This window comes from Cervus elaphus, chromosome 20, assembly GCF_910594005.1.
Source record: "Cervus elaphus chromosome 20, mCerEla1.1, whole genome shotgun sequence".
Lineage (NCBI taxonomy): Eukaryota > Metazoa > Chordata > Mammalia > Artiodactyla > Cervidae > Cervus > Cervus elaphus.
The window spans coordinates 43,633,854-43,659,243 of record NC_057834.1 but is presented as its reverse complement, the minus strand read 5'-3'; the positions used below and the strand labels follow the sequence as shown (position 1 = coordinate 43,659,243).

The 25,390-nt window shown below is 46.6% G+C and overlaps 1 protein-coding gene and 8 non-coding genes across 9 annotated transcripts; 6 read left to right on the top strand and 3 right to left on the bottom strand.

Moving 5' to 3' along the window:
• The first annotated feature begins 611 nt into the window (after positions 1-611).
• Positions 612-684, top strand: TRNAV-CAC. The gene has a single exon. It is a non-coding gene; the product is annotated as a tRNA-Val (tRNA).
• A 2,788-nt stretch (positions 685-3,472) lies between these two features.
• TRNAQ-CUG lies at positions 3,473-3,544 on the bottom strand. The gene has a single exon. It is a non-coding gene; the product is annotated as a tRNA-Gln (tRNA).
• A 1,189-nt stretch (positions 3,545-4,733) lies between these two features.
• On the top strand, positions 4,734-4,807 carry TRNAN-GUU. Its single transcript has one exon. It is a non-coding gene; the product is annotated as a tRNA-Asn (tRNA).
• A 600-nt stretch (positions 4,808-5,407) lies between these two features.
• TRNAV-CAC lies at positions 5,408-5,480 on the top strand. Its single transcript has one exon. It is a non-coding gene; the product is annotated as a tRNA-Val (tRNA).
• A 511-nt stretch (positions 5,481-5,991) lies between these two features.
• TRNAE-UUC lies at positions 5,992-6,063 on the top strand. Its single transcript has one exon. It is a non-coding gene; the product is annotated as a tRNA-Glu (tRNA).
• Positions 6,064-6,849: 786 nt separating this feature from the next.
• Positions 6,850-6,920, bottom strand: TRNAG-CCC. Its single transcript has one exon. It is a non-coding gene; the product is annotated as a tRNA-Gly (tRNA).
• A 2,390-nt stretch (positions 6,921-9,310) lies between these two features.
• Positions 9,311-10,048, bottom strand: LOC122678175 (E3 ubiquitin-protein ligase RNF138-like). Its single transcript, XM_043878742.1, has 2 exons — positions 9,934-10,048; positions 9,311-9,663 (listed from the first exon to the last, which is right to left on the bottom strand). Exons 1-2 carry the CDS (start codon positions 10,046-10,048, stop codon positions 9,311-9,313), a joined length of 468 nt encoding a protein of 155 aa, XP_043734677.1.
• A 6,063-nt stretch (positions 10,049-16,111) lies between these two features.
• On the top strand, positions 16,112-16,184 carry TRNAV-AAC. Its single transcript has one exon. It is a non-coding gene; the product is annotated as a tRNA-Val (tRNA).
• A 4,870-nt stretch (positions 16,185-21,054) lies between these two features.
• TRNAV-AAC lies at positions 21,055-21,127 on the top strand. Its single transcript has one exon. It is a non-coding gene; the product is annotated as a tRNA-Val (tRNA).
• The last annotated feature ends 4,263 nt before the right edge of the window (positions 21,128-25,390 follow it).

Genomic DNA, 25,390 nt, shown 5'->3' with positions numbered 1-25,390 from the left:
CTACCCAGAAACAGTGGGGTGGGATTTTAGAGAACACCAAAGAAACTCCCTTTTGCCAGGAGAACACCGGGAACTGCAGCAGCGAGCTGGCAGGCAGAGAAAGAGCCCAGGAGTCAGGTACAAAGGAGCAGCGGGGAGGGCGGGTCCCCGGGGACTGGAAGCGGCGGTCAGTCCTGAGACCCAGGAGTGCTGACCGCCTGCGCCAAGAACAGGGCCACCGAGGCGCGGGCCCGCAGCCCGGGAGGGGCGGCGTCCACACCGCTGGGCTGCGGGGTCTCCTGGCCTCGGACGCACCCACTGTCCCCGCCTCCTGCGGCTTCCGGGAGCTGGGCAGTCTGCTGGGGCGACCCCTGAGCTCGGGGGCGGAGCTAAGGGTCTGAGGACTCTGCGTTGGGTGCGGGACCCCGAATGCAGCCTGTGGGGGCCCCAGTGTCCTCACTTGAGGGGAGATGAGGAACTCTAAAGCAGGACCCTCGGGAACCGCTGTCTCCGCGTCTGAGCGAGCTTGGGGCTTCAAGGTTTCTGTTTGAATGTTAAAATTTGGTGGTCTGGATACTGGAGGCAGCATTCAGGATTTCCTGGATACAGTGTTAAGTAGTGGAGATTGTCCCGTTTCCGTAGTGTAGTGGTTATCACGTTCGCCTCACACGCGAAAGGTCCCCGGTTCGAAACCGGGCGGAAACAGGATGCTCACCCCCCCCACCGCGGAGATATGCGTTCCATTGGCAAAGGCGAAAGGCTCTGGGTGAGGCACGCACTCAGCTGTAGGCCGCTGAGCTATTTCTTTTCTTGCTCTCTGACGACTCATCTTTTTCCTGAAGAAGCGAAATAACCGTTTGTCTACGGCTCCCTGGTGGTCTAGTGGCTAGGATTCGGCGCTTTCACCTCTGCGACCCGAGTTCCATTTCCAGTCAGGGGAAACTTTCTTTGTTCCAGCGTCTGCACTCAAGGAAGTCACTCTCTTCCTGCCCCGATCGGAACGGTATTCTGCTTAAATGTCCAGTGCAGAACATTTCTGCACAGAGTTCCTAAGCCGCTGAGTCTGGGCCTCAGGGTCCTGGACCTCAGGCTGGCTGTTGGAGCTGAGATGCTGTGAAAGGCCTGAGCTGGCCAGCTCTCGCCTCCACTCTTTTCTCCTGGCATGGTAAACCCAGAGTCTTACTTACAGAGTTTTCATTCCAGAATGTGAGGCTTCAGTTCCAAAAATTCATTAAAAACCAAAACCAAAAGCTTTTGTAAGATACCAAAAGTTTGCAGATGGTATATTCTGTACCTACATGTGCAGTTAACATAATATTCTTTGTTTATGTAAGAGTTATGACATCACTTGATAATAACATGCCAATATCTCAGGATGGTTCATTTACTTTGGCGTCCCTCTCAAAGCTGTCTTCTGTGGGACCTGTCTTCCAAGGACAGGAACAGCTTGGCCGTCCAGAAGAGGGCCCTCTTGGCCGTTCAGGAACCTGGAATCTTGTCTCTTTTGGATGTAGAGACGGTATGTGTATTAGTCGCTAGTCAGGTCAGACTTTTTGAGATCCCTTTGGACTGTAGCTTACCATGCTCCTCTGTCCATGGGATTCTCCAGGCAAGACTACTGGAGTGGGTTGTCATTTCCTTCTCCAGGGGATCTTCCCAACCCAGGTCTCCTGTATGGCAGGCAGATTCTTTACCATCTGAGCCACCAGGGAAGCCCCAAACAAACACGACCACAATGCATTGACCAGGAATCAAACCAGGTCTCCCGGGTGATAGGCGAGAATTCTACCACTGAGCCACCAATGCCCCTACTGAGAGGCTTTTTAAAAGAATAACCTAGATAGTGTTTTATTCAGCTCTTTCCAGGTGCAGGCCTGTCATGCCCTATGCTTGTAGGATGCTCTAGGCTTTCATCCTCTGCCCTCCGCAGCACCAGCTGCCCTCTGGCCTCTTGCAGGTTGCTTAGGTGGACAGTCAGTGGTGCTTTGATCCGTCTGATCAAAGCACCTGGTTTCACCAGGAACCCCTCGTCCTCATCCCCACTGGCTCAGGCATATCTGACTCTTTTCGACCCCATGAACTGTAGCCAGTCAGGCTCCTCTTTCTATGGGATTTCCCCGCCACTTTGCTAGAAATCCATCGGGTCATTGCAGCTCTCCCCTTCACTCTTGCCTGGCTCCCTGTGTCCTGCAGGGATGATAAATTGTCTGTCAGGACACAGAGGTGAAGAAATGCTTCCCTGTGGCTGGTGGAATAGAGAACCAGATGGGAAACACGTCCAGGGAAGGGGGAATACCCTCAAGAGCTTTCCAGGACTGTTGTGCGAGTGCTGTCAGCTGGGTCTAAGGCCCAGGATAATAATGCTTAGTCTTGTGTTCTTCTGGCCTTGACCCAGTCCCAGGTCCAGTCTGAACTCCAGCACAGAGGCATCCTGCTTTACCACACATATTCCATTCTCCCTCTCTCCAAAGTGGGGGAGTGAACCACCTTTTCTAGAACCCATGTGGGTTGGGTTTTTTTTTTTCCTTGAACTTTCTGTTCTGCTGAAATGTAACTCAGGAATATAAAAAACCTTTAGCTTTGGATAAATTAGTGCTCTCCATGCTATGGACAAGAAAAAATTTCAAATTGATAGTAAGGATGAATCTTGAATGCTTTTAACACTCTAGATAATTTTAATAATTGATGTATAATTGTATAGAAAATGTTTGTCCTGTCATACTCTCAGAGATGACTCCTGGTATGCCTTACACAGCTTTAATAATTTTGGTCTAAAAACTACTTCATGTTGACTTTCAGATTTTCTAAAAATGTGGAAAATATTGGTGCCATACTACTGTAGATTGTAGAAGTCTTGGATTTATTTTCTATTCAAAATCCTAATGAAAGTGAACTGCCTAAATTTCCTGTATTGCTTTGTTTCTCTTAAGCAAACTCTAATTCCAAACATATTTCCATTTATAAAATTCAAAATTCTGTTTCACAGAAAATGGAATACACCATATAATGTTTTTTCAACGAAGATTAAGTCTTTTATTTACAGAAATCATAGTTACTTATATTCCCCTTTCAACGTGGGGGTAAATGTTTTTAGGTATCATCTAATATGTGAATCTGTGACATCGCAGCTCATGCCCGCAACCATTTACTCCCAGGGACGACCGTGCAGCTACAAGCCGTGCGGTGCGAAGCCCCCTCGCGGGGCAGGACTCCGTGGGCTCAGCCTCTGCCTTTTACTCCAGACACCCAGGGGACCCGACGAGGGGGCGGCACTGGCGGGGTCGCTGCGCCCCTGGGCGGGGGTTGGAGGGCAGAGGAGGGGCCGGGCTCTGGTGGGCAGGGATGGGCAGAGCCGCCCGCGTCCAGCGAGGACGCCCCGGGTCGGTCCCACACCTGTCCGCCGTGTCCGTGCGAACCACGCCGCTGGGGGTCGCGGGAGCCGGAAGGCAGGTCCTATTAGGGGAGTAAAAAGTGCTCTTCTAACTAGGCAGAAAGGTCCCACCGAGATTTGAACTCGGATCGCTGGGTTCAGAGTCCAGAGTGCTCACCATTACACCATGGAACCCCCTCGGGAGCCACCTGGCCTCCGCCGCCAGAGAACCGTATCCGCTTCTTTAGCCTCCAGACGTCCCACCCATAAGCTCAGGGCAGTTCTTCTAAGGCCCTGAGGAGACTCCAATACGGTTGACTCCCGCAGGTGCTCATCCCTCTTGCTTTCTCTCTGCTCCTCTTCTTTGATCCATACAGCTCACTCTCACCTCAGAAAATGAGGTGAAATCCGCTTTGGGTTTTGTGCCAGGGAGGACCCCCTTAGCTCTCCATCACCAACCACATAGTCTGCCTAGGTGACCAGAGTGTCCCATCTTGAGGTAAAATTTCTGCAAATAAGAATGCTATTTTCCTTTCCTTTGCCTTCACCCTTTTCCGATCATAGCCCAGAGCGGGCAGACGGGGCAGGAGGCGGGGTTTCCTGGGTCCCTTGGTGTGCTCATAGGGCTGATTACACTCCTAAGCCGCCACCACCTCTTACGTGTAACATATAAAGCGTGTCAGCGGTGGAGTGGGAATGGAGGCAGGAGAACGCTTCTTTTATTCTTCATATACTTCTGATTTGGAGAGGGGTAAGTTATTCTTACAAGTTCCTATTTGCTAAATTTACAATGTGAGTAAAAATAACCATTTAAAGAAAACACTCAGACAAACCAGCTATACTCACTCACAGGGAAGTCAATGGCGCCCAGTGGCATTCAACTCTTTGTGTCCCTAGGGACTGTAGCCCGCCAGACTCCACTGTCCAAAGATTCTCCAGGTAAGAATACTGGAGTGAGTGGCCATTCCCTTCTCCAGGGGATCCTCCAAAATCAGGGATTGAGCCAAGGTGTCCTGCATTGTAGACGGATTCTTGCAGTCTGAGCTCCCAGGGAAGCCCACTCTGGTGGAAACCGCCTGGTGGACACAGGAAACCGAAGCACAGACCCGGAGGCCTTTGCCAGGGGGGCCAACTCTCATTCATCGGGTGTAGGGGAGGAAACGGGCAGGGCCATCATTGGAGCCCACCGGGTGTTCAGCTGTCCTTGGATCTATTTCGGTTCAGGCCCGAAAGGTTCGAGCCCTGGATCCCGGATTCTCTGGGGGCGCTGGCATCTGTAGCGGGTAGTGGGCAGGGAAATGGCATCGTTTCTCTGGGGGCCAGAGTGCTTAACCCGGGAATGAGTGTCTACTCCAAACGGAGTCCAAAGGAATCGCCTACTGCTGTCTCTGTGGCGCAATCGGTTAGCGCGTTCGGCTGTTAACCGAAAGGTTGGTGGTTCGAGCCCACCCAGGGACGGTGCGGTGACATTTTAGACAACACCAAAGACACTCCCTTTTGCCAGGAGGACACCGGACAAGTGCTGCGGCGACGGGCTTGCGGAGAAAGAGCGCAGGAGTCAGGTGCAAAGGGGCAGCGGGGAGGGCGGGTCCCGGGTGGACTGGGAGCCTCGGTCATTCCTGAGAGCCCGGAGCGCTGACCGCCGGCGCCGTGGAAAGGGCCACCGAGGCGCGGGTCCGCAGCGCGGGAGGGGCGGCGTCCACACCGCTGGGATGGGGGGTCTCCTGGGCCTCGAGCGCCCCCAGTCCCCGCCTCCTGCGGCTTCCGGGAGCTGGGGAGTCGGCGGGGGCGACCCCTGAACTCAGGCTGCGCAGCTGAGGGTCTGAGGATTCTGCGTTGGGTGCGGGACCCCGAAGGCAGCCTGTGGGGGCCCGAGGGTCCTCACTTCAGGGGAGAGGAGGAACCCTAAAGCAGGGCCGTCGGGGGCCGCCGTCTCCGTGCCTGAGAGAGCTAGGGGCGTCAAGGTTCCTCTTTCAGAGTTAAGAGTCGGTGGTGTGGATAGCGGTGGCGGGACCTCGGGATTTCTTGGATACAGTGTTCAGAAGGGGAGACTGTCCCGTTTCCGTAGTGTAGTGGTTATCACGTTCGCCTCACACGCGAAAGGTCCCCGGTTCGAAACCGGGCGGAAACAAAGCGCCTCGTTCTCTTTTGCCCGAGATGTGCGTTTTCACTGGCAAAACCGACAGGCGCGAAAGGCCCGGGGTGAGGCAGGGGACGCAGCTGTAGGAAGAGTTGGTGACCACCTGGAAGTTTATTCGGCTCTCGGAGAGGCCCCGGAGCCAGGTCAGAGATCTGGAGGTGGACGGATCCGCTCATCACCCGCCACTCACCACCGAGCCAGACTCCAAAGAAAACCGAGGTTCACGAAGAGAGGAAGACCTGGGTTCGGCAGCACGCCGCGCTAGAGCGAGAGCAGGAGGGACCCAGCCCGCTACTTTGTGTCCTTGCCCCGGAGCAAAAGCGACGCCCAGGACAGGAGAGGCGAAGGCCGATGAGCGGCGGGGGCAGGGCTGGGAGCCTCGCACAGCTGCACACAGCCCTGGGCCGCTGCGACATTTCCTTTCCAGCTTTCTGACGTTCTGAAGGGTCATCTTGCACTCACCTGTCACCTGGAGAAGCTACATAACTGCTTTGTCTACAGCTCCCTGGTGGTCTAGTGGCTAGGATTCGGCGCTTTCACCGCCGCGGCCCGGGTTCGATTCCCGGTCAGGGAAAACCTTCTTTCTTCCAGCGTCTGCACTCACACAAGTCTCTCTCTTCCCGCCCAGATTGGAACTGTATTTTGCTTAAAGGTCCAGTGCAGAACATTTCTGCACAGAGTTTCTAAATGCCGTTGAGTCCCCGCCTCAGGGTCCTGGACCTCAGGCTGGCTTTTGGAGCTCAGATGCCATGAACAGCCTGGGCTGGTCAGCTCTCGCCTCCACCCTTTTCTCCTGGCATGGTAAACCCAGAGTCCTACTTAACAGAGTTTCCATTCAAAGAGAATGTGAGGCTTCAGTTCCAAAAATTCATTAAAAACCCAAAGCAAAAGCTTTTCTAAGATACCAAAAGTTTGTAAGAATACGAACATCCTATATTCTGTACCTAAGTGCCCAGGTGGCATCACATTCTTTCTTTATGTAAGAGTTATGACATCACTTGGTAGTAATATGCGGATATCTCAGGATTGTTCCTTTCCTTTGGCGTCCCTCTCAAAGCTAACTTCCCTGGGACCTGTCTTCCAAGGCCAGGGAACAGCTTTACCGTCCAGAAGAGGGCCCTCTTGGCCCTTCAGGAACCTGAAATCCGTTCTCTTTTGGGTGGCTCAGTCCTTTTGGACTTCTTGCCACCCCGTGGACTGTAGCATTACTCTGTCCATGTGATTCTCCAGGCAAGAATACTGGAGTGGGTTGCCATTTCCTTCTCCAGGGGATCTTCTTGGCCCAGGTCTCCTGTATCTCCTCAGACAGATTCTTTATCTTCTGAGCCACCAGGGAAGCCCAAAACTAACAGGGCCACGGTTCATTGGCCGGGAATCGAACCCGGGTCTCCCGCGTGGGAGGCGAGAATTCTACCACTGAACCACCAATGCTGCTCTCGAGGGGCTGTTCGCAACGACTGCCTAGTTGGAGTTCTATTCAGGTCTTTCTCAAGCGCGGGCCACTCGTGCCCTTTGTTCCCAGGACGGTCTAGGCTTTCCTCCGCCGCCCTCCGCGGCACCGGCTGCGCTCTGCCTCCTGAGGGTTGCTTTGGCGGGCAGTCAGGTGCGCTCCGGCTCCGTCTGAGTGGGGGAACCGCCTGCTGCTCGTGCTCACTGGCTCAGCCTTGTCCAACTCTTTGCGACCCCTTGGACTCTCGCCCACCAGGCCCCTCTGTCCAGGGGACTCCCACGCTCCTTTGCTGGAAACCCGTCGAGGCAGTGCAGCTGCCCCCTTGGCTCTGGCCTGGCTCCCTGTGCCCTGCAGGGAGGGCCCTTTATCTAAAGCTAAGCTTTTAGATAAGTTAGTGCTCTCCATGCTACAAACAAGAATAACATTCAAGTTGATAATAAGGATGAACCTCAAATACTTTTAACACTCTAGAGAATTCTAATAATTGATGTATAATTGCATAGAAAATATTTGTCCTGTCACGCTCCCAGAGATGACTCTTGGTATGCCCCATACTGCTTTAAATTTTGGTCTAAAAACTACTTCATGGTAACTTTCAGATTTATTATTATTTATAAAATTTAAAATTATGTGTCCCAGTAAATGAAGTATGCCATATAATATCTTTTAAATTAGGCTAAAGTTTTTTGATTCTCAAAATCATAGCGACTTAATTATTCCCCTTTTAATTTGGGGTAAATGTTTTTAGCTATCATCTAATATGTGATTCTAAGTTGCATTTATCTGCCACAATTCGGCTCAACTTGCAATTTTAAGATCTATCATTAACTTTAAGTTCTTTTTTTTTCAAAATTAACATTTTTATTAAATCAAGTTACAAAAAATTCACTGTAGAAAAGTCAACAAGGGTTTTAACAAAACCAAAATATACCTTTTGATACAACATATGTGTATATTAGCAGCAAACTACTTCTGAGATTTTATGTTCTTTTAGTTATTTAATTTAAAGAAAGCATAAACAATTATATTAGTATGGAATGTCAGCTAATCCACTCTTCAGCTTTATTCTGTGATTTGGGCCTTCGAGTACAAGTTATTTTATGACTTTCCTTAATGAATGCTAAGAATGAACTCAAATTTGACTGAAATGTAGTGAAACAGAGTGGCTGGTAGGATCCATCTCACTCCTATAGTCCCGCATTATCTTTAAGATAACAAATGAGCACCATGTAAACATAGAATTGTGTAGGTGTGTAAACTCAATTTTTAAGGTGTCAGAGTAGCCAAGTAGACAACTTAGCATTTGACTGTTACTTTAAAAATTTTGGTAACATACAAAATTTTAATCAACTCAGATAAACACATCAACCACATATTACTTGTCCCTTTAAAAAATCTTAATAGAAATTCTGCATATAACCAGACAAATTGCATGCTTACATGTGTATATACACATACAAAAGTGCATGTATATATACATACACATCTTGAGCTTTGAACAAGTTTCTAAATTGAGACGAAGTCAAACCTCTCATTTAAATATATAGAGAGAATGTAATATCACCAACTGCAAGTTTGTAATAAAAGGTTCATCATAGCTAACCAGCAATTCTGTTATTGAAAAGTCTGAGGCCAAAGAGCTGTAATTCAGCTTACTGTACTTGAGGCTTACAAATCAGTCAGCCAAACAAACAAGATTTGACATTACCAACTGTCCACCAAAGAAATCCATTTTTCTCTTGATATTTCCTTCTAACAGCAAAAAGGAAATATCTATACAGTGAGCTTTTGCTTTTTAAAGAGTTAAAATTATTAAAGAAATCTCACTAGTCTTCAAAAATACTAAATATTATATAAATACAATTTTCTTATAGTTGAATTCTGCAGCTAGAATCTGTATTTTAAAAAGCTTTCTTTTGATTGTTTCATTTAGCACTTCAAGTCTCCATTTGCAACTCAAATAACTGGCTCAGTTTTGTTGGGTTTATATTAATCACATCATTCAGAATTTGGTACTGTGTTACCTGTGTGCAATAATGTCAATGGGAGGAACTGCACCAAATTTCAAAAGTAAGGAAAAATTCAAGAATATGTAACGCAAAAAAGATAAGTACAATAGGGGTTCTCTTTTCACCACTAATGAAATATAATCCTTTTAATGTTTATAAAGATAATGTCTTAAGCTTTATCTTTTATCAAAAGAATTAAGTTTTTACGTGGCCCACCTTTATTTTTCAATTAAAAATCTAAAACAATAGACTGAATTCCTTTTATTAATATGCACATCAAGTTATTGAAATGGTGACTTCCTGTAGTTTTCTCCTTAAAGATGGCACTTGCAGGTACAAAGATGCAGAGGTGTCTACAGCCTTCAGATGTTTACTTGAAAAGATTCTTCAATAGCAGTTTGATACGGGGTTTCCTCATCTAGCTGAAGATTCACAAATTCTCCATAATCAAACTGATGCCTTTGATTTAGATGACTAACAAAATTTCTAGTAACCTGGCTAGGATCTCCCCAAGGAAGAGACACACAAATAGGACACGCCACAGGAACTATCTGAAATAGGTGGTTACTGTTACAATGATCCCGTAAACTCTGTCCGGTAAAATTTGATTCTTGACACAAGGGACACTTAAAGGTAGGCTGCCCAGAAGAACTTGTATTCCCTTGGTAAGTTTCTGTGTTATCAGATGCAGATGTTTCACTCCTGTTACTGTTCCCTGCTGAATCTTGAGAGATCTGAAAGTTTGGAATGATAGAAGAAACACCATATTCATCTTGATACTTCTTACAAGATTTGTAATGATGTCTCATGCAATAGAATTTAATCTGTTTTGCACAGCATCTGCAGCTACCAGAAAATGTCCTCATGATATTTTCAAGGTCTAAGGCCCGTTCAGGACATGCTCTCTCTCTTCTAGTCACACTTCCACAACAGAGGGGACAACGTATTCCACTTTCTCTCACTGCAGTCAGGAAACACTTTCTACAGAAAACGTGCTGACAGGCCGCAGTCCGCACGGGCATTTTGAGCACCTCCTGACAGACGGGGCAGTAGAAGTCATCTTCAGTGCAGGACGTGGCCGCAGAGAGCTCCTTGGCCATGGGGGGGACGAGGGATGAAGGGGATGACAGCAGCAGCGGCCGAGGTGGTGGTGGCAGCCAGGGGCCCACTCCCTGCGCGAACCCTAACTTTAAGTGCTTTGACTGATATCAAATTGGTTGAATTAATGTATAATCTTTGCCTGGAGAATTTCTAATTACGGTAGAAATAATGCTGCCCATATTTTTATAGAGTATACATAGAAGGGCTATAGCTTAACAGCTTAAGAGGATGTGTGGGTACCTTTAGCAGATGTTCCTGAATGTAGCCATAATGTCACTTGAAGATGAGTACAACACATGGACTCTCTAAGCTAAGTAAGGACCTGTTGCTTACCTGAGGTACTCCTTTATTTAAAAAAAAAAATTCCTGATTCTTAGTTACCTGCCTTCTAGATCTCAAGTCACCCATTTTCCCATGTGCTATGTAATTCTTTTTTTACTCCGTGCTGGGGTCCGTATGCGCTGGCAGGCAGATGAACCCGAGAAGAACATGACAGGTTGTTCTCCTGCTGTGATTCTTGTGTGTGTGTGTGTGTATGTGTGTGTGTGTGTGTGTGAATCTTATTTTTGATGCCTCCTGGTGTGAATGCACCAAAGAGTGGGACCTTGACTTTGCTCCTGATACAGCAGTTTTCCTGGAGAAGGGCCTGGTACCTGGTGAGCACCTAGAAAGTGCTTCCTGATTGAAGGACTCCTAATCCACAGTCCTGGAAAATGGGTAAGATCCACAGTAGCTTAGAGTATAAGGGACAGAGAGAGACAGAAAGGCACACACTCCAAGAGGGAAAGAGAAGGGCAGAGGGAAATGTCCTAGAACCTAGAGACATCCTCGACTGAGTACGGAAAATCCAAAGACCTCTTGTTTCCTCATGAGCTTCAACTGAGGAATCAGTGGAAGGTGACCCAATAACTCTCAGGATCCAGGGTTGCACAAGATGCATTATCAGTTCAGTATTCTGTAGGTTGCACCAATTTGTCTCAAATGAGATAATTTTTGCAGATGTAGCCACATACTGTTGAGATATCATTCAGAGACAGCCTCGGGCTTGCAAATGCACCTGTACCGGAGGGAGACCCCTCATTAGATTGTGTGCATCCAACCTAAGCCAAAATACAACTCATAAAGGGGAGGTAAGACGATAAATGTCTGGAACCAGTGAGTCTTTTTTTCTTTTTTCTTTAAACTCCTGTAATGCATAAGCTGCTCTGCAAGAAGCTCTCCAGAGTCATTCTGGCTGGTCTTCTCTGGAGTGAATTACTGGGTCACCACTATAAACACTTATAATTATTAGAATACTTTCCGATCAGCTTGGAAGTTTAGCTGCTCAGTATGTGCAATCTCTGGGTAATGTACACATTGTCTTTTCAATGCACCTCCCACTAAGTTGAGTCAGTAGGGCACAAATTCCTTTGTTAGAGTAACAGACATGAGTACTGACAATTTCTTGTGATGGCAAGACCATGAAGAAAAAGACTCTTTCCTTGAGTTGGCAAAATACACTGGAATATAAATTAGAACATCTATTTAGGGAAAACTAAGAACATGCAAGGGATGCCTTCAGTTTCTAGCAAAGGTGCAGTGACAGAAATCAGATTAACCCTCCTTCCTAAATCTCACTCTCCCCCTTTGTCCCACTTCCAAAGGAATAAAAGACAAAAAACATGAAATACTGGTTTCTAAGACACAGGAATTCAGGCTTTAGCAAAGGATGGCAAGCCTTGAGAGGCGACCAACAAACAAGATGAGTCTTGCCATGGGCCCAGTTTCCTGCTTTCAGTGAGTTCCCAGGCTGGGCACCAAGAGGAGGATTTGAGGTCAATCTACTGGACTCTGGAGATGAAGCTGAGAGTTGGTGGAGAGCAATCAGCTAGAGTTCACAGGACAAAGATCCAGTGATTCTTATTTCCAAAAACGAAGTAGAGAACAAAGGTATGGATATCAAGGTGGAAAGGGGAGTTGAGGGAATTGGGAAATTAGGATTTGCCCATGTACACTATTGATGCTATGTATACAATAAATATCAAATGAGAATCTATTGTATGGCATAGGGAACTACTGTATGCTCTGTGGTTACCTAAATGAGAAGGAAATCCACAAAAGAGGAGATATATGTATGTGTATAGCCAATTCACTGTGCTATTAACACAACATCATAATTAACACATCATAAAACAGCTATATTCCAAGAAAAGTTAATAATAATGAAAAGAAACACGAAGAAAGGTCTAGTGATGAGAGAGAGTGGGAGAGAGAGAGAATGCTAGGATATGAATGGGTCTCCCTCAAGTACTCAGCAGAGTAATGATCGGGGTATTTTTATGAAGAAAGTGCCTGAGGCCAAGAAAACAAAGTTTTAAAAAGATCCTGGAACAATGTCTGGTGCTCACGCAGGACAAGCAATTGTATGTAAGCGATCTCCCCAGACAGACTGGACTACTTATAACTCAGGGGTCATTAGGAAGAACATTCAAAAAACTCTTTGTGATGGACAGGGAGGCCTGGCTGTTAAAATGCTGCACTCAAGATGCCCGTAAATTTGGAAAACTCAGCAGCGGCCACAGGACTGGAAAAGGTCAGTTTTCATCCCAGTCCCAAAGAAAGGCAGTGGCAAAGATTGTTCAAACTATTGCACAATTGCGCTCATCTCGCATGTTACCGAAGTAATGGTCAACATTCTCACTGTGAGGTTTTCCCAGTATGTGAACTGAGAACGTCCAGATGTGCAAGCCGGATTCAGAAAAGGCAGAGGAGCCAGAGATCAACTTGCCAACATCTGTTGGTTCATAGTAAAACCAAGAGAGTTCCAGAAAAACATCTACTTCTGCTTTATTGACTACGCCAAAGACTTTGACTGTGTGGATCACAACAAATTGTGGAAAATTCTTCAAGAGATGGGAATACCAGACCACCTTACCTGCCTCCTGAGAAAGCTGTATGCAGGTGAAGAAACAACAGTTAGAATCGGACATGAGACAACGGACTGGTTCCAAATTGTGAAAGGAGTATGTCAAGACTGTATGTTGTCACCCTGCTTATTTAACTTCTATGCAAAGTACATCATGTGAAATGCCAGCCTGGATGAAGCACAAGCTGGAATGAATATTTCTGCAAGAAATATCAATAACCTCAGATATGCAGATGACACCACCTTTATGGCAGAAAACGAAGAGGAAGTCAAGAACCTTTTGATGAAAGTGAAAGTGGAGAGTGAAAAAGCCGGCTTAATATTCAACATTCAAAAAAGGAAGATCATGGCATCTGGTCCCATCACTTCATGGCAAATAGGTGGGGAAACCATGGAAACAGTGACAGACTATTTTCTGGGCTCCAAAGTTACTGTAGATGGTAACTGCAGCCATGAAATTAAAAGACGCTTGCTCCTTGGAAGAAAAGCTCTGACCAACATAGACAGCACATTAAAAAGCAGAGATATTACTTTGCCAGCACAGGTCCATCTAAACAAAGCTATGGTTTTCACAGTAGTCATGTATGGATGTGAGAGTTGGACTATAAAGGAAACTGAGTACCAAAGAATTGATGCTTTTAAACTGTGGTGTTGGAGAAGTTTCTTGAGAGCCCCTTGGACTGCAAGGAGATCCAAACAGTCCATCCTAAAGGAAATCATTCCTGAATATTCTTCGGAAGGACTGATGCTAAAGTTGAAGCTCCAATAGTTTGGCCACCGATGGGAAGAGCTGACTCAGTATAAAATCCCTGATGCTGGAAAGATTGAAGGCAAGAGGAGAAGAGGGTGATTGAGCATGAGATGGTTGGATGGCATCACTGACTCAGTGCACAAGAGTTTGAAGAAACTCCAGGCTTTGGTGAAGACAGGGAAGCCTGGCATGTTGCCATCCTTGGGGTCGCTACTGAACTGAAGAAATTTGGGAAGAGTTCCTCACCACCGGAAGGCTCCACAGGGCCGACAACCAGCCCACCTTTCTCTGCTCTGAGTCACCTTGGAGAACAAGCCACAGTCAGTGAATCCAAGGAGGGCACAGGACAAAGCTGACTGCAGGATACTTTTACCTCCTGATATCCCCTCACCTTCTCATCTGGGCCCTACATCGTCTCTACCTGTGACACCTATCATCTCTCTGAAAACCAAGAAGTTCATCCCTTGTGAAGACACTTCGCTTTCCCTCACTCCAGCACAAGTGTGGGACAATCTGATTTGAGTCAGAGAACAAAAGGGAACGAATTCAACTCCACACCGCGGTTTCCAGCCAAAGACACAATGATAAAGAGGGTCAGGCTCTGCGGATTGAGCTGATCCAGGGGGAAAAGCAGCCGGTCCTCGTGCCGCTCTCAGAGGAGGCCCCGAAATCAGGTCAAGATCAGGTAGTAAATGGACCCACCCATCACCAGCTGAGAACCAAGTGGCCCCTGCTTCACAAGGAAACAGGTTCAGAAAGAGAGCTTGACCTCGCACCAAACCTGGATTCCAGGTCTTCCCACACGACCTGCGGAACCTCCCTTGTCCACTTCTTGGATGAGGCTGAAGCTCTGATCCAGGCATTGGGCGGCCGTCGTTGCGCTTTGTCACATCTTCGGGGGCCGGGGATGGATCCGTCGCCTCAGCGCGCTCCACTCGCGGGCTCTGAAGCCCTGCGCCTACCATTTCTGCCGCAGGGAGCCGTATGTCTGTGGTCCCTCCGGCGTCCGCTGTGCGCCCACCCTGACGGGGAGAGGACCACCGCACCCTGGTCCCGTCCAAGTGGGGCGTCAGCATGCCGGACGCGACAGAAAGCGATGAACCCGCTCCTCCATCTGGACGTGGGAGCCGAACACTAGGACCTGCAGGGGAAGAAAGTAAGGCGAAATCTCAAAGAAACGCCCTCATCTAAAGCTATTTTCCAGTCCGCCTCTTTGGGAACTCAGGCCTCTAGCGCGAGTGAGGGTGCTGTCGGGCGGTCTCACCCTCGACCGCGCTCGGAGTCCACGCGGAACCAGGAGGAGCCCTGCGGCCTGGACGCGGCCCGCGCCTTCCTCGGGGTCTGAGCCGGTGAACCTCAGACGCGAAGGCAGCGCCGGCCGCCGCGAGAAGAGGAAAGCCACTGCTGGAGAAAACGGCACATGCAGTCCCCAAATTGAGACGCTCCACTTCTAAAGGAAACCAGAGACAGACACAGACAACATTGCATTCCAGTCTTTCAGCGAAAAGAAACTCGGCCTGCTGTGAAGTAAATACGAAAACCCTTCAAGTCACCGGCTTTCTGAGAAAACGCCTTTACCTCTGTGTTAAATTCGCGTTCCACGACCTGTTGAACTGCAAAATTATAAAAGGAAAACCAGAGGCGTTTCAGACATTGTGAATTGTAAAACAAAGCCGTCCTTCAAGAAGAATGTCAAGTTTGATGAGGAAGGAATGAAGACGGTCAGATCTGCGTGGACCGCGCCCGGCTCCTCCGCGCTTTCTGCGGGGCCTGGTCGGCAAAGGAATTCAACAAATGACCTGAGCCTCAGCCTTTGCTGCGCTTCCTGCTAAACGTGGACGTGTGATGCAAGTCCGGACTGAAACTAGGGGACTAGAATCAGCCACAGAGGCAGGAATCTGAGGAACCCCCGGTGCCAGGCGGCGCCGGAGAAGCGCTGCTGTGAAAGGCCTGTGAGAGGGGCGCACGGGTCGGGCCGCGCAGAGGGGAGGGCGGGTCCTTTGTTTCCCGAGTGGGATTTAAAGCATCGAGCCCGGTCCCCGCTGGCGCCATGAAAAGGGACTCTAAGGCGCGGATCTGCCGCCGGAAGGGCTGCGTCCACCTTGACGGACGTGGGGCCACCTGGGGCTCAGACGCACCTTCCTCCCCCCCGCTCCTGAGGCTTCTGAGAACTGGGGAGTCAGCGGGGGCGACCTCTGCGCTTGGGCGCAAAGCCGGCACACAGGGACCTCGCTCCGGGAGAGGCGGAGAGGCGAGGAACCCTACATCAGGGCTTTTCAAGACCGGCAGATCCTTACTTGACGAATTGCCTGTGTTTCCAGAGTCCGCTTCCTTTGAAAATTTGACGGTCAGGTGTGGTCAAGCATGCAACTCTTGAATATGTCACTAGGCTCAAGTGGCCGCCCAGTTTCCGTAGTGTAGTGGTTATCACGTTCGCCTAACACGCGAAAGGTCCCCGGTTCGAAACCGGGCGGAAACAACTTCACTTTCCCCCCCAGACGTTCAGATTCATATTTTAAACACACAGTAGAGGCCTGCCGCGTGGAGTGATGTTGGGAGCTTCAGCTTCAGCATCATTCCTTCCAGTCAATATTCAGGGTTGATTGCCTTTAGGACTCACTGATTTGATCTCTCCTTGACCTGCAGACAGGTTTCTCAGCAGGCAGGTAAGGTGGTCAGCTATTCCAATCTCTTGAAGAATTTTCCATATTTTGTTGTGATCCACACAGTGAAAGGCTTTAGTGGAGTCAATGAAGCAGAAATAGATAACTTTCTGGAATTCGCTTGCTTTTTCTATGATACAATGGAGGAAAAATGAAGGGAAAACGGAGGAAAAGGATAGAATCAAATTAATTGGGAACGTATATGGAAAAGGTTAAATAGAGAGTCCTATAAACAGTGGAGGAAATTTCATAGGTAAAAGGAGTTTACAGGGTGATGATGATGAGCCTACTCTTCGATGCATTCTAGGATTCCCAGTCAACCTGCTTTCCTCCAGAGATCCTCACTGAGGATCAGAGGCTACCTGCATGTACGTCCTTGTCTGTGTGTGTGTATGTGTGTGTGGTGTATATACACAGATAAACATATAGTAAGGTCCATTGCTTGTATATTAGCTTTATGTTTCTATGTAGTCATAAATATATATACATATATATATATATATATCTGTTACGTAAAACTCTGGGTCTTATGTATAGGAATGTTTTTCACGGTAAAACCTTCATTTTTTTAAAATTGGGGGATTTCTGAAGCAAGGAATTGGACTACTGTTCCCCTTTTGATGAGCTGATCAGATGAACTAGTAAACTGGCAGATTCCACTAGCCCAGGAGGTTACTGCTGGTCAGACGGGATTCCTTCACTCTCTCTTGAAAGATCCACTGCCACTGAAAGATATCAGTAACTTAAAAGAAAACCACACCCAGATTTTATGCAGTGTAGTGCCAAAATGCAAGAGCTTACACTCAATGGTGACGTGCAAAGTGCCATGTGCTAAGGCACTGTCTGCAAGTTTTACATGGGTGAACTCACTGTATCCTTTCAACCGGCTTCTATCATATCATCATCCTCATTTCACATATGAGAAATCTGAGGCATGGAAGGTTAAATAACTTGTCTAGTCACTCAATCAGTGAGTGGGATCTGAGAGCAGCAATTTGAACCGGAGCCTGCCTGGCTCCACAGGATATGGTGCTGGTCAAAGAGGAACACAAATGGTAAAAATGTTTGGCAAGAAATTTAAGCCTGTATATTTCTTTCACAAAACACCAAGGAGGAGTCATGTGACATGAATAAAACTGCAGTATCCTCATGACCCACTTGTCTCCCAAACACCTTTCTTATTCCAAGAGCTGCTCCCCTTGATCCCCAACTTAAACACACCTTCTGAAAGAACTAGGTTTTTCCTCCCTTTTGTCCTTTCCTCTCACCTTTCCAATACCTCTTTCATAGTTCTTCTGTTCTTTCACTTCCAGGTCATTCATTTTTTAAAATTTAAAAATGTTAAATACATCTAAAGAAGAAAATAAGCAGTCATCTGTAGTCCCACCTCCTAGAATGAACTGCTGTTAACATCTTTGCACATTTTTCTTCAAATCTACTTTTACATTATTCTAAGTTGTAGCAAAAGTGTTCATGCTGAGTCATTTCAGTCCTGTCTGACTCTTTGGGACCCGTGGACTGTAGCCCGCCAGGCTCCTCTGACCATGAGAGGATTCCAGGTAAGAATATGGAGTGGGTGGCCATACCCTCCTCCAGGGAATCTTCCTGAACCAGGGATAGACTCCACATCTCTTGTGTCTCTTGCATTGGCAGGTGCGTTCTTTACCATTAGTATCACTTGGGAAGCTCCTACACTCTATATGTTATTTTAAAAAATTGAAATGATGCAGAAAATACAAATATGTAAAATTTTGAAACACTTTAAATTCAAAACTAACTTCTGTTAATGTAGGTAAATGATAATGGAATCATTTAGGAATATCAACTGAGAGAAGAATATATATATATATATATATGCTTTTATGTGATTGAGCTTTTATAAAATCTATTCCAACTTTAAAGTATTTCAATTTACTAGTGTATAAATTGAATGAAAAAAACACAAAAATGAAGAAACTGTTGAACTTTCAGTCAAATTGTTTACCTTAAGAGACATACATTTCTAAAAGAACCCTCTATGCTAATAAAAATAATGAGTGTGATTGAATTAAGTTATTAAAATTTGGAATGATTTTTCTCATTATTTTTAAAATATCAAATTTCTTAAGAATTAATTTAAAAATAATACAATCTATCCATTTCAAGTTCGATGACTTTTGACAAGTGGATGTACCCATGGAACCACTACCCTGTTCAGGAACATCTCCAGTATTCCAAAATATCCTCTTGTGCCCCTTTGCAGTCAATCCCCCTATCACTCCCTGTCCCAAGTACTCAATGATCTAGTTCTTCTCACTAGGGATTAGTTTGGCTCATCTAGTAATCCCCATAGGTGGCTCCCCAGAATAGGTACTCTTCTCAACACTCAGGGTGATGTTTTAGTCTGTATTGTTGCCATGTATCAGGAATTTGTTTCATTTTATTGAAGAGTAGTATTCCTTTGAGTGAATATGTCACAATTATATCTATTCACTTGGTGATGGACATTTGAATGGTTTTCAATTTGGGGACTATTATGAACAAAGCTACTATAAGCAAGTCCCTTTTGTGGGCATATGTTTTATAAATTCCATTTAAAATTTTCTATTCTCTAATATACATTTATTTTGTGAATGGATGTTACATTCGTAAAGACAAAATTTATTGAAATATTTAAAAATGTATTCAAATGTTAAAAAGATGGAAGTACCAGCTTATCTTTGATTGTTTCCTACCAGAACATACTTCACATTGGCCACCTTCTATGCCAGCTGTGTTATTTGATTGTCTCATTTAATCTACACAATAGTTTTATGAAGTACTTATTATTTCTTTCATATGACACTTGTAAAATTGGCCTAGCAAATTGGACTTGACCCAAGGTCAAAAGGAAGTTAAGTGGTGGCACCAGGACTAATAGGAGGCCCCCTGAGTATTGGGCTCATTTCATTTGGGCTAAATACTCTCTGCCGTCCCTGGTTCCTGGCTTCCTGTCTACCTTTTGCCCCTGATCTGTGTGCTTGTGGCTGACCTTGGCAACCAGCATTTCCAGGTCTTTCTTGCCCGTGGAATCCAATGGGTGCAGCCAAACAAAGGAGATCAGAGGGGAGAGGGGAGGAATGTGAATGATAAAGGTTGCCTGTCATATCAGCAAACAAAGCCTGCTGGGCCATCTAGCCACCAGTCACTACTCACCTTAATAAGTGCATTAAGAAGAAACCTATCTGTTGTTGGAGTAGGAAATGGCAACCCACGACAGTATTCTTGCCTGAAAAATCCCATGAAGAGAGGAGCCTGGTGGGCTACAGTCCATAGCATCCCACAGAGTTGGATATGACTGAGTGTGCATGACTGAACACAGACTGTGGGATCTTAGGTCCACAAACCCTGGCCCACAGCCGTGAAAGCACCAAAACTTTGAAGCTCCCACTTCATCCTCATGAGGTGTTTCGATGAGGAAATCACCAAGGATTTCTTCTTTTCCCCTAATCTATTACCACTTCTCACTGCCTCTCTTCAAGACCACTGTTGGATGCTGACTGGATAGGGCTTGAAGGAGATGCTGCTCTTCTCCTACTGGTCTCTTCTTGCCGGACATTACTGCCCGCAGGATCAGAACCAGGGAGCTGGGAGGGCACCGGCTGCCTGAGAACCAAAATTTGCCACGTGCACACAAGTGCACCGCTTACCTGTGCCTCACCGGCTCCCGGCGACGTGAATCCACTCTGCCGGCTGAAGCTTCTCCCGCAGCACCACGCCTGTGTGGGGCTCTAGACCCTGCGACAGGGGCCATGCTGAGGTGGCCCGGCCCTGCCCCCAACCCTGGAGGACAGGCCGAGGAGAGGCCGGTCTTGACCAACCTGGCCAAGAGAGTTCTCAACCTTGGCCCAGCCCCACACACTCGAGGTTAAGAGCCTCAAACCCTGAAGTTTCAAAGGAGCGAGACTCTCGAGTTGAATCCATCTCCCGGCCTTTATGAGGAAAGTGGAGGGAGGAAATCAGACCAAGAAAAAAATTATGTGCATCAAAATGCATAATCAAAGAAAAATAGGATTTTCTGACAAGTTGGAAGTGTGGTCTGAAAGACTGGTGTCAAAGAGAAGTGTGTTTGGTCTGAGCCAACAGAGCATCAGGTAAGGTGGGAAAACACCCTTGCCACAGGGGTGGAAGGGGAAAGACCTAGAGTTTCCTTTGGGACCCTGGGGCCTTCCCAGAAAGCATTATCCATTGACGCTGTCCCCTTCCCCACATCTGTGGTCCTTAGAGATATTTGGGATCCCAGGTCTCACCTGGGGGCCTCCATTCCAACTCCTTTTTTTTTTTTTTTTAAAGACAAATCCCAACAGATTGCATCACTCTGATGTTTGCTTTTCAACTGACAAGGTCCTGAAAGCATCTGGACCTCACAAATGGAAGGAGCAACTGACCAGCTGCAGTTCATGGAGAAGCCTGAAATTTTGGCCTGGGAGAAGAGTGGAGGGAGTGGAGAGCAGATTCTGGGGCATCCTGAGGTCTAACTGCCTGGGGGCCCACAGGACCTCGCTCTGGGAGAGGTGAGGAACCCTAAGTCAGGGCCTTTCAGGAACCCAGATCCTGACTTGAAGGATCACTTGGACTTCCAGAGTCTTCTTCCTTTGAAAATTTGACGGTCAGGTGTGTTCAAACATGCATTTCTTGAGGATGTCACTAGGCACTGATGGCCATGTGGTTTCCGTAGTGTAGTGGTTATCACGTTCGCCTAACACGCGAAAGGTCCCCGGTTCGAAACCGGGCGGGAACAACTTCACTTTTCCGCAAACTTCTAGGTTCATATTTTAAACACAAAATGGAGGCCCGCCGCGGGGAGTGAGGCTTGGAGCTTCAGCTTCACCATCAGCCCTCCCAAGGAACATTCAGGGTTGATTTCCTTTAGGACTGACTGGTTTCATCTCTCCTTGACCTGCAGACAGGTTTCTCAGCAGGCAGGTAAGGTGGTCTGTTTTTCCCATCTCTTGAAGAATTTTCCATCCTCCGTTTGTTGTGATCCACATAGTCAATGGCTTTCGTTCATGAATCAGAAACAGATGTCTCTCTGGAATTCTCTGGCTTCTTCTGTGATCCAATGTAGGAAAAATGGAGGAAAAGAATAGAACCAAATTAACTGGAAAAGTGTATGGAAAAGGTTAAATAGAGACTACTACGAACAGTGGAAGAAACTTCATTGGTAAAATGAGTTTACAGGGTAGCTGATGAGCCCACTGTTTCATGAATTCCAGGACCTGCTTTCCCCCAGAGATCCCGGACGTAGGTCCTCCTATGTGCGCGCGCGCGCGCGCGCGTGTGTGTATTCAAGACACAGGGTAAGGTAGTACTGGAGCTCAGGAGAGGATGCAGAGATTAGAAACAATCGTACGTCATTTACATTCTAAGAGTGACACCCCTCCCTGGGTGGGCTCGAATCAAGAACTTTTCGGTTAACAGCCGAACTCCGTAACAGATTGCACCGCAGAGACGCGAGGAGAGCTTACTCCTCACTCCGACAGAAAGCAAGCATGCTGACGGAGCTAGCCGGAGCCACCTGTGTCTCTCAGAACAGCGTTTCCCCCTCCGAGCCTCGGACAACCTGAGAGACGGAGTCCACTCGGCGTGTTCATTCCCGCGGGGAAGCCGTGAGATTCCGAGGGCAGAAGGTCCCCGAAGGGTCCCCGCCGCGCGTTGCTCCAATCCCGCCGCACATGCCAGCGCCCAGGAGACGCCCGGAGCTTGATCCAAGGGGCGTCCGAAGGAAGCTGATGGCTCCTGGTTTGCTCCGCCTTTATCCGACCATTTGCGCTTCTGGACATCGGCTTAGTAGATGGGGTGCGTGTGACTGCAGCTGGAAAGAGATCACGTCCAACGAGGAAACGTGAAAAGGAGCGAGAGCAGGCAAAAGCATGGATGAGACACTGAGACCTCCCAGGAAGCCTGTGAAGAGGCTCAGGACAGATCGTAAGAGAGAAAAGATAATTTCATTAAGTAGCAGAAACATTGGTGGTGCTGTTCAGTCGCTGAGTCCTCTCGGACTTTTTGCGACCCCATGGACTGCAGCACGGAAGGCTTCCCTGTCCATCACCAACTTCCGGAGCTTGCTCAAACTCATATCCATTGAGTCGGTGATGCTATCCAACCATCTCATCCTCTGTCACCCTCTTCTCCTCCTGCCTTCAGTCTTTCTCACCAGCAAGGTCTTTTCTACTGAGTCAGCTCTTCTCATCAGGTGGCCAAAGTACTGGAGCTTCAGCTTCGGCATCAGTCCTTCCAGTGAATATTCAGGACTGATTTCCTTTAGGATTGACTGGTTTGATCTCCTTGATCAAAGGATTTGATCTCCTTGATCAAGGGACTCTCAAGAGTCTTCTCCAACACCACAGTTCAAACGCATTAATTCTTCCATGCTCAACCTTCTTTATGGTTCAGCTCTCACATCCATACATGACTATTGGAAAAACCGTAGCATTGACTCTATGGACCTTTGTTGGCAAAGTTATTCTCTGCTTTTTAATATGCTGTCCAGGCTGGTCATAGCTTTTCTTCCAGGGAGCAAGTGTCTTTTAATTTCATGCCTGCAGTCACCATCTGCAGTGATTTTGGAGCCCTGGAAATAAAGTCTGTCACAGTTTCCATTGCTTCCCCATCTATGTGCCATGAAGTGATGGGACCAGATGCCATGATCCTAGCTTTTTGAATGCTGAGTGTCAAGCCAGCTTTTTCACTCTCCTCTTTCACATTCATCAAGAGGCTCCTGAGTCCCTCCTTGCTGTTTGACAAAGGGTGGTGTCATCTGCATGTCTGAGGTTATTGATATTTCTCCCTGCAGTCTTGATTCCAGCTTGTGCTTCATCCAGCCTGGCATTTTGCATGATGTATTCTTCATAGAAGTTAAATAAGCAGGGTAACAATATACAGCCTTAACGTACTCCTTTCCAATTTTCAACCAGTCCATTGATCCATGCCCGGTTCTAACTGTTGCTTCTTGAGCTCCATACAGGTTTCTCTGGAGACAGGTAAGGAGGTCTGGTATTCCCATCTCTTGAAAACTTTTCCACACTTTGTTATGATCCACACAGTCAAAGCCTTTAGTGTAGTCAATGACACAGAAATAGATGTTTTCTGGAATGCTCTTGCTTTTTCTAGTATCCAAAAGATGTTGGCAATTTGATCTCTGGTTCCTCTGCCTTTTCTAAATTTAGCTTGAACACCTGGAAGTTCTCAGTTCACATTCTGTTGAAGCCTAGCTTGGAGAATTTTGAGCATTACACAGCTAGCATGAAAAATTGGTGCCATTGTGCAGTGGTTTGAACATTCTTTGGCACGGCCTTTCTTTGGGATTGGAATGAAAACAGACCTTTTCCAGTCCTGTGGCCACTGCTGAGTTTTCCAAATTTGCTGGCAAATGAGTGCAGCAATTAAACAGCATCATCTTTTAGGATTTGAAATAGCTCAGCTGGAATTCTCTCACCTCCACTAGCTTTGTTTGCAGTGATGCTTCTTGAGTCCCTAAGTTGACTTTGCACTCCAAGATGTCTGGCTCTAGGTGAGTGATCACACCATCCTGGTTATGTGTGTCATGAAGATCTTTTCTGTGTAGTTCTTCTGTGTATTCTTGCCACTTCTTCTTAATATCTTCTGCTTCTGTTTCTGTCCTTTATTGTGCCCACCTTTGCATGAAATGTTCCCTTGGTATCTCTAATTTTCTTGAAGAGATCGCTAGTCTTTCCCATTTTAATTGTTTTGCTCTATTTCTTTGCACTGCTCACCTCGAAAGGCTTTCTTATCTCTCCTTGCTATTCTCTGGAACTCTGCATTCATTTGGGTATATCTTTCCTTTTCTCTGCCTTTTGCTTCTCTTCTTTTCTCAGCTATTTACAAGGCCTCTTCAGACAACCATTTTGCATTTTTCTTCTCTTTTTCTTGGGGATGGTTTTGATCAAGGCCTCCTGTACAATGTTGCGAATCTCCATCCATGGTTCTCCAGGCACTCTGTCTATCAGATCTAATCCCTTGAATCTGTCACTTCCACTGTATAATCAATCGTAAGGGATTTGATTTAGGTCATACCTGAACAGCCTAGTGGTTTCCCCTACTTTCTTCAATTTAAGTCTGAGTTTGGCAATAGAGCTTCTCCATCTTCGGGCTGCGAAGAATATAACCAGTGTGATTTGGGTATTGACCATCTAGTGATGTCCATGTATAGGGTCGTCTCTTGTGTTGTTGGAAGAGAGTGTTTGTTATGCCCGGTGCGTTCTCTTGGCAAAACTCTGAGGGAGAATCAGAGAAGAGCATGAAAGAGAGAAAAGCTCGAACTTCTGTAGGTGTCCACAAATAAAGCAGCAAACGCAGTGTGGGTATGTTTATGTGGGACAGTTACCTTCTGCCGCGTTGTGTACTGTCACTGGACAGTGTGGGTGCTGCACTGTGGCAGCAGCGACCTTGGTTCAGATCCAGGCTAAGGCAAGGTGGTGTCTATAGCCTGTCTCGCCATTTGCCTGTTTTCTTTTTTTCAGTTTGACTTATAGTTGATTTACAATGTTGTATTTGTTTCAAGTGTACAACAAAGTGATTAAGTTGTACACACATATACATCTATTTGTGGTTCAGATTATTTTTCCTTATAGATTATTACAAAATATTGAGTGCAGGTCCCTGGCTATACACTAGGTGCTTGTTGGTTATCTGTTTTCTACACAGTAGTAGTGTGTATATGTTAATCCCAAACTTCTAATTTATCCCTTCCCCTTTCCCCTTTAGTAACCATAATGTTGTTTTCTATGTCCGTGGGTTTATTTCCATTTTGTACATATGTTCATTTGTATCAGTTTTAGTTTTGTTTTTTAGATTTCTCATATAAGCGATGTCATATGATATTTGTCTTTCTCTGCCTGGCTTACATCACTAAGATGACAATCTCTTGGTCCATTCGTGTTGCTGTAATTGGCATTATTTTATTCTTTTCTGGTTTTTTTTTTTTTTGGTTGAGTAATATTCTATCTGTTTACTTTTAATTCCAGCACCAGCTATGCCCCCT